Here is a 12,552-nt window from a genome sequence, read left to right on the forward strand (position 1 = left end):
CGTCTGATTGGTGGATTTTTATCGCTGTTGTATGAGGAGGAGATAAATGCGAGAGAGGAGGGCCGCCGCTGAAAAGACTGCTTGAAACGCGACAGTTTGGCTTTGCAGAAGGGAGGCGGGTAGTAGAAGTGGCTTCTATTTTTTTCTAACCTCCTTCCCCCCATTCGGAGCAGATGCAGAGAAAAAGTACACAGTCTTGTGCATGAAACCGGCACGCTTCACTGCTCTACATCCGTGTAGAGTCCGCTCCCGGTCTGAAATGAGCTTTTAAACTCCACAACTGGAAGTTAAACTTTTTTTTAATGCCTGCTGCCTTTTTAGGCAACTTTGGACCTAAGTGCTGCCAAGTTTCTGGTGCAACTCAGGAGTAAGTTACTGTTTACAGCTCTGACTCGGTGTGCGCTGCCGGGCAGCATGGTGCAGAAAATGAGCCACACGGAGAGCACCTCCGAGGCGCTCTCCTTCTTCACCGGGGACTCGGGCTCCGACTCCGGGGCGTGCATGGACCTGGACCCGGCCGCCTCGCCGCTCTCCCCGGGCTCCTCCACCGCCGGCGACAAGCTGGGAGACAACCCGGCGTGGTGCAAAACCCCCAGCGGCCACATCAAGAGACCCATGAACGCCTTCATGGTGTGGTCGCAGATCGAGAGGAGGAAGATCATGGAGCAGTCCCCGGATATGCACAACGCCGAGATCTCCAAGCGGCTGGGGAAGCGGTGGAAGCTGCTGCGAGACAGCGACAAGATCCCCTTCATCAGAGAGGCGGAGCGGCTCCGCCTGAAGCACATGGCGGACTATCCCGACTACAAGTACCGGCCCAGGAAGAAAGTCAAATCCGGCGCCTCAAAGCCCGGCAGCAGCGGCGACAGGGGGGACAAAGTTACCAGTAGCAACACCAGCACTAAGACCTCCTCATCCTCGAGGAAGAGCGGTTCCAAATCACCCAGCAGCAGCAGCAGCAGCAGCAAGCCCCACAAATCACTGTTCGGGAGCAGCACCAAAGCATCCCCGTTCTCCTCGGAGCAGCCGGCGGACCACAGCCCGCTCTTCAAGTCCAAGTCCTCCGCCGCCAAGCAGATCCCGGACGGGAAGAAGAAGCGGGTCTACGTGTTCGGCAGCGGCGCGGCCAGCCTGAGCATCAGCCCGGGCTCGGCCGTCACGGTGCCGGCCAGCCCGACGCTCAGCACCTCCGCCGACTCCAGCGACTCCACCAGCCTCTACGAGGACGCGGCGAGCCGGGAGGAGAGCGCCGCCTCCCCGGGTAGCAGCAGCAGCAGCAGCGGGGGGCACACGTACACCAGCCGGCGGGCCTCCTCACCCACCCCCTCCGGCTCGCACTCCTCCATCTCTTCGCACTCTTCCTCTTCCTCCTCGTCGTCTGAGGATGAGGAGTTCGAGGACGACCTACAGGACGTCAACCCGAGCCCGAGTTACGACAGCATGTCGCTGGGGAGCTTCGGCTCCTCCGTGCTGGACAGAGACTGGGACTTGAACTGCGAGTCCATCTCTGGGGGGTCCCACTTCGAGTTCCCCGACTACTGCACGCCCGAAGTCAGTGAGATGATTTCCGGGGATTGGCTGGAGTCCACCATCTCCAACCTGGTGTTCACGTACTGACTCCACGCACGCGGGCAGCTTCACTGCCGTAAACCGTGACGAAAGTCCGCGCGCCTCTTCGCGCTCACAAGCCAGAGCTGCAAAATCCCTGGAAAGCGACGACTTTGCTCCCCTCCTCCTCCTGCTTGGACTTTTCTTGGGATGCGTGGACTGAGTCAAAAATCATGGAGAGGAAGATGCTGAGCTTCCCCGCATTCAGTCCTGGACTGTTTTGAACTTAAACTGTGATTGATTTGCACGCTGCGGTCCGCCGTTCACTTAATCAATGTTGTTGCTGATCGAAAAAGGGACATTTCACAACTTTTTTTCTTTTCTTTTTTGCCCTCCACCAACCGCCAAGTTGAAGGTACAGAACAGGACTGCCGTGCGACATTTTTTTTTAAATCATTGTGTCAAAGAGGCATTGAAAATAAATGAAACTGAGGTGGGTTTTCTTTTACTATTTTAATCAAAATGCAAAAGAAAAGGAAAAAAAACAAGCATGATAGCCTACTATGTTCCTATCTTGTGCTGAGATTTTCTGTGAGACTGTTGGAACAGTTTGGAAAACTAGTATTAGGATTATTTATATGGATAGGTGGCGCTCGCTTTTTTTGGTTCTTTTATTTTGAAAAAAAAAGCACGTTGAAAATGATCACCAGCTGTCGTAAAATTTTTCAGGATTCAACTTCGACTCTGTGCTAAACTTTATACACGTTTTCTCTACGATTCAGGACCAAAACGTTTTGTTTTTCTTCTCTCCAGATAATAGTTCTAGAGAAACACCGACTTCTTTGTTTTGTACATGGATCAAGATGCCATTTTATACGGGATGTTGTATTTATATACTGTTGGAAACATCTTTTTAACTTCATGTTGGCCTGCACATGATTCGAGTCCTGTGTTGTCTTTTTCTTACACAGTTTGTTTGTCACTCTTTTTTTTCTTTCTCTCAGGCGAAGGGCTAGAGTTAAAAAAAAACAACACAACTTTTTATTTCCCCTTTTTATATTTAAATGTACACACTTTTTTGGACGCTTCAAAGAGAGGAAACATTTTGATTATTTTCTCAGTGTATTTTTGTACAAATATATATGGAAAAAAAAAAGAGGAAGTCAACAATCGGTGTGTGTAGCCTACAAATACAGCTGTATTGGATTTCCTAGTTTTTAATACCCCGGCGGGCTGGTTTTCATGCTGCCTTCAAGTGCGTTGGTAAATTCGTTTAGTTGCTATCTTGGCGGGACAGACATTGTGCCTACTCTTTGGGAGAAAACGTGTTGACTGAACAGAGGAGCTAGTAAAACATACAACTTATAAAATTGACTAAAAAGAAATCACACACCTCATGAGAATCTTCCCCCCAATAGCATTTTTTCCAACAGCACTTGAAAGCAGCACCAGTCCTTGAACCAGCCTCCTTTTTGAGCCCCTTCGGCGTTTACAGTGCCAGACTGCAGGTTGCTTAAAGACACAGGAACACGTTTTTGTTTTTTGTTTTGTTTTTTTCTTTTCCCACCAGCTGTTCTTGTGACCCCATGTGGGGTTAACAGCGTCACTATCTCAACCAGCAGCGACTTTGCATTTCACTTTTTACATTTTTCTTCTTTTTTTTTGCCTGTGACAAAAAAATAAAACAAAAAGAGGAGATTGTAGCTTTAAAAATTTGACTTGGATGTTTTCACCGAGTGATGTCACATTTTGCCAGTCAACCACTGGATCGAAGAGACTGTCAATATTTTCAAACAAACAAGAGCGACAACATCAAGCATATTCAAATTTCTGACTTGAGTTCCGCAACATCTACATGTACTGCGTTTCTCATTGTATTTGAATATATAACCTTTTTTTTACTTGTCGGCTAAACTATTAGCTAATAAATGTTTTAGTATCTTTATGGCATGGTGACTAGCATTTGTATTTCAGATTGAGGTTATTAGCTGTTGTGTTTTTTCAGAAAAAAAAAAACTGGGGGAGGGGGGATGAGGAAAAAACATTTAAACGTGAACTTGATCTTTGTATATTTGACTGTACCATAAAGCAAAAAGATTGTGTGTTTATGTATGTCGTTGCTATCAAAGACAGGCACTGTCTAGAACTGCTATCTTTTCCACATCCTTATTTACATTGAAGGTGGTCAGTTCAGACTGTTTTTTTTATATAAATATATATATAAAAGCATTTTTAAATATATTAACTTTATTTTTCATCCATCTTGTGCAATATGCGGTGTAGAATTATCATTTATTGTCTCTAAATCATGCCATAAACAAAGGAACCACCCGTTTTTTTCTCATTTTTTTTTGACATAACAGAGAAATGAGGGGGTTTTGTCTCATGCCAGCTAAGTTGTGTCCATTCACTGCCTGTCAGATTGTTGATAGCAAACTTGTGTACAGAACTTTTTTCAAAGAAGGAAATAAATATCAGCTGGAACTGAAAGTCTGTATCAGTTTTTGTTGTTGTTGTTCATGTGAAAAATTCTTCATAAATGGGACGTTTTGATGATGATGTCACCGCATGGCACAGATTTGCTTGGGAGCTGCAAAGCAACATCATTGGTTGGTTATATCAACTGTGGGTTGTTTTGTTGACATCAGAAAGGGGCCGCATAAATAACTGCACTTATCTGCTTAAAGAGCTGTGGACGATGAATTTGTGGCTTAAGGGGTAAAAAAAATAATAATACATTCCATTATGCATAGCTGGAAAACAATATTATACAGGGTTGATAACAGAAAGTAGGTTAGTGTCACTTGTAAACAAGAGTTTGTTGATTTCAAAGCATCATAGAATTATAGCTAATGATATTTATTGAATAACTAATACCTAAATGTAGGTACAAGTTATTAATAAAAAAAACACAAATTTTGAATTTTATTCAGAGAGATTCCATAACTAATGAACTCCTAATGTGTATAAATGAGCCGAATTCTTATCGATTCAGTCTAAATTCCCTACATCTTCTATTCTCCACATTGTTTTCTTGCTAGTTGAGGTGTGTGCTCACAGCCAGACAGCCACGCTTCCCTTCCCCCTCTCCCAGACAGACCCTTGGTGGGGGGAAGGGCTGTTGAAGCAGCAGTCAGCCAAGGGCCCTCCAGCGTAGCTGACAAGCATGTCTGTCTGTCTTTCTGTCTGTCTGTCTGTCTGCCTGCTGTATGTGTCTGTTTACTGCATGTGTATGTATGCGTGTGTGTGTGTGTGTGCATGACATGTGGATGTCTGTGAAAGGAGAAAACAGCTGCTTTAAAGGGCCGTGCAACTTAAAAAAATGAAATAAAAACTAAAAAGCCTTTACACAATCCATTTCATTCTAAAGGTATGGACTCTTGGTCTGTGCAGACGGGCTGCATTGAAAACATCTACTCCCCCTTTCATTCAGCAAAATATGCTGATAATTAGGGGTGTAACCATCGATGAATCAATTGATATTCCTACGATCCAACTAGACCAATCAATCAGAGGGAAGTTGATAATCCAACTGATCTACACAATTATAAAATTGTATTTAAATGAAATAAATTGATTGTATCGATCTTGGAAAAAAAACAACATTTGGACTGATGCACAGTAGGTTTATTTTACTATGACGTTAAAAACGACCATAACAGCGGAATAACACACATGTATTTCTAAAGACACGATCATACACTGTGGTACCATGTTCTAATCATTTTCCATTTTGATGTAAAAAAAACAACAGTAGGCTGAACTTTAGGAAACTAAACTGTGAATGGATTTACCTTTAATTCTTGTTTATTTGTTTGTTTGTACACATATTTGATTTACACTTGAATATCTTGCCAAAAAATACAAGGATTCTGATAAACTTCACCTGCTCTGTTCAGTATCCTGGTATTTATCTCTGAGTCAAAGTGGTTAAAGTTTTGGCTAAAGATCTATTTTTAGGTCAGTGAATGATCCAAATGAACCAAAATCCATTAAGAGTTGTAGCGTCTGCCACAAATTAGGATATGAATTGAATTGTTATGTAAATGAATCGCTACACCCCTACTTATAATGTAAGATTTCATTGAGGTGGTGAGTCTTTATCTAGATTTGGATCAGTCATGCATGAGAAAAGATAAAGTGCATTGCGCTGCAAACTGCATTGAAACTGATGTTGTTGGGCTTTAACATGGGACAGCTATGTTTAAAAAACGACTCCTTTATGTTCTATTAGTGTGTGTTTTGTGATGTGCTGGTTCAAAAGCAGCATTTTAAGTCTCCCGCCCCTTGTTTTCCACAATCAAATAAGGAGAAGTCCTTTATTACAGTCTAAATTCTGTCTGTGGTTAGCTGTACGAGACCCATTGATCCTAATCTATTATTGAACATCCAAAGGATACATGCTGCATGCCTCATGCACCGGGATATAATCTGCAATTTGTGGTATTATCTTTCAACCCCGAACCGTTTCAGCACTTCTGTGTTCATGGGGAGCTCCTTCAGGCGCCGGGAGTCCTGCTCGCTGTGCAGCTTCGAGTGCCGCTCAGCTGGCTCCTCGGTGGGGGGACGGGCAGCCAGCAGCTAAGGAGTGGAGCAGAACAGTCGAACTGTAGGAGGCCTTGGCCTGAAACCACAGCAGGAGGAGGAGGAGGGGAAGGAATAAGCTGTTGGAGGTGGGAATAGAGAGGCAGGAATCCATTTCTTCGCCTGACTGTCATTATGTACACCCTTAACCCTTGTGCTATCCTATGGGGTCCAGATGACCCGATCCTTATATTGACGTGTTCTCCCTACCATGACAAAGGCGGATAAAGGTGAAGAGGGTTTCATGTAATCCATGGACACAAGTGAAGATCACAAATCATTGAAGAAAAAAGGTTCAGTGCACTGTCCTGTGGGGTCTAGATGACCCCACTCCAAGTGTTAACCTGCCTAGGATAGCACAAGGGTTAAACCAGTATGAGTCGGTTCTGTGGGTGGGCCCCATCATTCTGGTTTCATTTAATTCCAATTCAAGTTTGTTAAAATTATACGAGAATCCTGTTTTTCATTTTTTATTTGTGACTGTCTGGCATGAAGCTGCTGGAGGTTTCAGTTATAAACCCACTGGCTCACTTACACAAAAACCTCACAGGATTTAAAACACAAGACCCCAGATCTGAATGACTCGGATCCATTGACCGTATCCCTTGTGCTATCTTAGATGACCCCCCCCTTACTTTGACGTGTTCTCCCTACTATGACAAAGGTGGATAAAGGTGGAAAGATTTCATGTAATCCATGGACACCAGTGAAGATCACAAATCATTGAAGAAAGAAGGTTCAGCGCACAGTCTAGTGGGTCTAGATCAGTGTTTTTCAACCAGTGTGCCGCGGCACACTAGTGTGCCGTGGAAAATTGCCCTCATTAACTGATCTAAAAACATTAACCATCTCAAGGAAATCAGCTTTTTGTTCATCCAAACAGGTCCTGATAAAACACTGAGCAGTTAGGAATATAAAAGATCATAAAATACTTTTTTCTTTGTGTTTAATTGATTCTATTAAAGACATTTTGATAAGAATGACGGCACCGCGATTTACCTGCAGCTATAACTGTGTAAGGAAAAGTCCCGCAGCTTTTACTGTCTCCACGACTCCACCAATCATTCTTGAAGGCTTAATCACATGTCATCAGTCTGACCAATCAGAAGTGTTAAAAGTCTTCACTTCCTTGTTCCAATTTAGCTCATAACTCACTCATTTCCCACAAAAACACCAGCTAAAGCTCGTCTTTAGCGGTGTAGCTTTCCACAGAATCCGGTATCAGACCGTGGAACAAGTGAACAAAACCATGAAGCTCAGAGACGCAAGTCTTTCTGCCGTTTTCTCGCCGTGTTCACACTACATCTCCCATGATGCATTGGCTTAAAGGGACAGCGCCTCAGCGTACAATGAGTCGTCCTTGTTACACGGATTGAAACCACAACGAACATACAGTTTGTATGTAACTTAACTTTTATTACATCTTTTAGAAAAAAAACATCTGCAACTTCCTGCTTTTTCTGCCACAATTATCACAAAAATGCACGTCAGATTGCCGGGGGGGGGGGGCTGTAGATCAAAACAGACTATGAGTTTCTGCTTTTTTTTTTTTTTTGGGATGCTGGTGTGCCGCGGGATTTTTGTCAAGGTTAAAGTGTGCCGTGGCTCAAAAAAGGTTGAAAAACACTGATCTAGATGACCCAACTCCCAATGTTAAAGTGCCTAGGATAGCACAAGGGTTACATGAGAACTGGACTGAGTGGCCTCTCCCCCCTCGCGTTCAAATAGGAAGTACCCGCTGGTTCCAAGAAGCCAAAAGCCCATAGACTTCTGCAGAAAAAAAAAACACAGCTAAAACTTAGTCATTATTTATGTCAGAATACCCATTCTTGCAATACTTCCTGTTTTAGAACATTTTCTTGATAATTCAAAATTTTTTAATATATTGTTGTGTGACGGTGTGGCACCGTCAGATGACGAGGGGGGGCCACACCGTGTTTTATTGTTTGTGCATTTATTTATTTTATGTTTAAAATTATTACCTGTGGTGCCACCTGGGTGAGGATTAAGAGCCACGCCCCATGGGAGGGGCTCCTCATTTAAAAGGAGCATCACAGGTTAGAGAGAAGAGGAGTAATGACAGAGTGTGCTGCATGGCCCTGCGTGGTGCTCACCGGGTCTTTAATAAAAACAGATCCTCCTCACCTTGGCTCCTCTGCATCCTTTCTCGGCGGGACCCCGCCACATATGGTGTCAGAAGTGGGATCGCAGAGGGGCCACAAAAAGGTGAGGACGCAGCAGCGTGGTGGGGACGACGATTCCCCAGCAGCCCTAACTCTTCTCCAAGCAGTCCATCCTCTGAGGAAGAGGGGGTGGATCCGGGTCGCCTCGTCGGAGCGTCAGGCCTGGCCAGGGGCCCGGAAAGAAACACTACGGCGTCCAACTCGGCGCCCATGGCGAGCGGCGGACCACGCGGACAGCAGGGGCGGACCGCCGGAGCACAGAGACGGCCGAAGGCGGGACGGGCACGCCGCCGGTTCCACTGCCGCGGATGCGGGCGTTGGAGGCCTGCGCGGAGCTGGACAGGGGGCGGACCGACGTCTACCGGGCCGTCAGTGGAGTGCTCCGGGAGTGGCGTTACAACTCGCCTGTAACCTGCTGTCGGCGGCTCCGATCGGCTAGGGTGCCATCTGGAAGGAGACCAGCGGGGGCGTGTGGCCGATGGAAGGGCCTTTGCCGGGGCTGGGAACGACCAGAGCGGGCACCGAGGAGCGGATCGGAGGGGTCGCCGTCGTGGAGCCGCTGCAGCCTATGCATCCCACCGACGCGACGCAAGGACGTGTTTCTGGCGGATCGGCGTGGGGAATGCACGGCGGCGGACTGCTGAGGGGATTGCCGCACATCGTCAATCCCTCAGAGGAGGGGGATGGTGTGACGGTGTGGCACCGTCAGATGACGAGGGGGGGCCACACCGTGTTTTATTGTTTGTGCATTTATGTATTTTATGTTTAAAATTATTACCTGTGGTGCCACCTGGGTGAGGATTAAGAGCCACGCCCCATGGGAGGGGCTCCTCATTTAAAAGGAGCATCACAGGTTAGAGAGAAGAGGAGTAATGACAGAGTGTGCTGCATGGCCCTGCGTGGTGCTCACCGGGTCTTTAACAAAAACAGATCCTCCTCACCTTGGCTCCTCTGCATCCTTTCTCGGCGGGACCCCGCCACATGTTGTGTTGTGAAAATTATTTAAGTCATAATTAACCAATGCCTCAATTCAAAACACTCAAAACGTTTGATAGATTCTCCCGAGTCTGCTTTTAAGTGGTAGGGGTGTGGCCTTCCAACAAGCTCACTCCTGATTGGCAAGAGTACTTGTCGGAGGGTTTACCTTTTTTTCCCAAATTTGGTGCATGCTTTGTTTGTTTCTTTGTTTTGTTTTTCTGTGTGCGGTGATGTTTTGGTTTGCTGTGATTTGGTCAATTATTACCGGGTGGAAGGACTTACAGGGACAAAAAAAGGACTAATTGGGAAACCCCTCCCCAACCCCATACGATTGGCTGTGGGCGTCATGCCCTCTCTTAAAAGCCAGAGGGCAGGCGAGAGCAGGAGGACGGCAAAGCTCCGACAAGGAAGGACGGCAAAGCTCCGACGAGGAAGAGCCTGAGAGAAGGAACTGCACGGAGACCCAGCAGAGCTACACGGAGGCGCGCTCACTGGAGGAATTCAAACATCCGAGGCAAGTGAGGACTTTGACGGGATCGGTAGAGAAGAAGACGAGCCCTGGACGTGACGCGCTGTGTGGGAGGAACTATTCAACGCGATTTCTCAGCTAAGTAAAGGAACGTGGCACTTTTAACTCTGGAGAGAGAGTGTGTCCAGACATTGTTGTAGTGCTGAGAGTAAGGACGTCTCTTTACATCCTCAGTGAACGTCGCAGGGCCAAAGGCTGCAACTAGAGGAGCTGCGCTGGACCTGTCTACACTGAGCTCTGCTCCTACCAGATTCTTCCCTCTTAAGACTTAGTTGGGATTGAAAGCTCTTTTTAATTTATTTATTTGGACTGCTGATCCAGCCTTACCGTTTTTTAAAACTGTTTTATCCTGGTGGATTTTATTATTTTGTTGACTGTTGACCCAGTTGTATTTTTGTTTTTATTCTGACCGATTCTTTTATTTATTTTAGTCTGTTGTCCCATCCGTATTTTTAACCATTTTACTCGGGTTGGGTTTTAACTATTTTTTAAAGATCAAGACTGGACAACTGTATTAATACAACATTTTTCGCTGTATAAAAATTTTTAAACTATACTTTTGCCTGGCATTTTCATTTCTGAACCTTTGGTATCTCTGCGAACCTGACATTTCTTTTTGGCGTTGTCGGCAGGATACCAAATCGTTTAGAGATGGATGCCAGTCAGCGAGGTACGAGTTCGGCGATGACTGCACAGTTTGTTATGCCATGGTTTATGGGGGCAGCTTTCATACCGAAATTTGATGGGGATACAACCAAATTTGAACAGTGGAGGTGTCAGGTGGAGGCCATGTTGAGAGCACAAGGTCTTGGTTCACAGCAACAGGCGGACTTTGTCTTGGGGGCCCTGGAGGGCAGCGCCAAGCGAGAACTTAATCTCCTCAGCAAAGAGGAAAAAGACACTGGAAGAAAAGTCCTTGATGCATTGCAATCCCTATATGCTCAGCCTGCCACTAAAGCACAGCTTCGTACCAAGTTTTTTAACTGTAAACAAAAAGCGGATGAAACAGTTGATGCTTTTATCTTACGTCTCCGGGAACTCTTTTACAGATGGCAAGAAGGTGACAGAGAAGGGACTGAAGGGGAAGATGACCTGCTACTGGACCAGCTTATGGTAGGGTTGAAAACCGGTTCCATAAAGCAAGAACTGAGTCGACAGATGAGACGACGTAATGTTATGACGTTTAAAGCTGCATGTAAAGAAGCCCAGGCCTTAGCACGAGAGCTACAGGAGGATGAGGAGGCTGCGCATTCTAATCGAGTTACCTATACCCCTCAGAAACAGGAAGCTGTCGATGCAGAGCATCTCAAGAAACAGTTAAAGGCCGAACTGAAGGAGGAACTGTTGGGTGAGATAAAAACAGGAATAAAAGAACAACTGAAAGAGCTTTCAGCTGACCTAATAGTAGAAATAAGGAATCAGTTTTCTCACCATCAGCAGCCCGCTCCGACCTCATCATCCACCTGGGCCAGACCACGAAGCCGCAACCCCACCACTTCCTATCAGTGGGATGCAGAGGGGAGGCCCATATGCCGAAATTGTGGAGTGGCCGGGCATGTGCAGCGGCGTTGCACCCAGCGTTCATCAAAGCCTCAGGGTTTTTAACTCCCCCTACAGCTGCGGGCCAAGCAGTAGGGGCGGTGACTCTGGACCAGGAGCCCACATCACAGGCTGTCTTAAAATCAGAGGCTACTGGGCCACTTAAGCATAAATCCGCCCTGATCGGGGAATGCCCTAATGTTTGGCTCAAAATAAACCACCAGCCTATTCCCTTTATACTGGATACAGGGTCACAAGTCACCATGCTTAGTCAGAGCTTATTTGATAAACATCTGAAAGGTACTGGGGTGACAAGCACAGATTCTCTGCCTTGGCTGACCCTACGGGCTGCTAACGGACTGAAAATTCCCTACAGAGGTTACACTATTGTGGATTGTGTTGTGGGGAGTATTGAGGTCACTGGAAAAGGCATCATTGTCGTGGATGACGAATGCCTTGGCCCAGACAAAGGCATCCTAGGCATGAACATTATTAAACCCGTTTGGTCTATTCTCACCCAGGGGAGCCACCCAGGACTGCGGGCATTCAAAACCACCTTGACTTCTGTGGAAGGGGAGGCTTGGTCCAGAGCCTTCGCAGAATGCCATCGAGTCACCACAGAAGCTCCAGTTCCATCATATGAAGGGGTTGCGAAATTGCCCCGACAGTCCCCTGTCATCATTCCATCGCTATCCGAGATGATCCTGTGGATACAGGTAACAGACAGCCCAATGACCTCGCCCTGTACTGTGGTTGTAGAGCCTTTTCCAGACAGTGACACGGAATGGCGCATAGGACGAACTTTGGCTTCAGTGGTTGGTGGGCATGTACCCTGTAAAGTTTGCAATCCCAACCCTTACCCTGTTGAGATACCCCAGCGCCAGCCTCTGGCCCAAGTGACAGAGGTAGAGACGTCAGATATACAGGGTGAACAGGAACTGGTGCTCAACTCTGTGGCCCCAGATGTGGTGGAGGTGGAGGTAAGACGTGTGGGGGTCGTGGATGGGGAGGAAGATGCTGAACATCCTGTATCTGCCTTACAGGGAGATGGCCTCACTCCAGACCAACAGACAGAAATGACCAGTCTCCTGCATAAATGGAGGAGAGTTTTCTCTCGTCATGATGAGGATTTTGGCAGAACGGGAGCTGTGAGACATCAAATACCCACTGGCTCTGCACCCCCTAGTCGTG

The 12,552-nt window shown here is 46.4% G+C and overlaps 1 protein-coding gene across 1 annotated transcript; it reads left to right on the forward strand.

The window, feature by feature from the left end:
* Positions 1 to 414: 414 nt before the first annotated feature.
* Positions 415 to 1,617, forward strand: sox4 (SRY-box 4). The gene is given in 2 exon segments (NM_001164881.1): positions 415 to 1,207; positions 1,409 to 1,617. Coding segments are annotated over 2 exon segments (1,002 nt in total).
* The last annotated feature ends 10,935 nt before the right edge of the window (positions 1,618 to 12,552 follow it).

The sequence above is a fragment of the Oryzias latipes genome, chromosome 16, assembly GCF_002234675.1.
Source record: "Oryzias latipes chromosome 16, ASM223467v1".
Lineage (NCBI taxonomy): Eukaryota > Metazoa > Chordata > Actinopteri > Beloniformes > Adrianichthyidae > Oryzias > Oryzias latipes.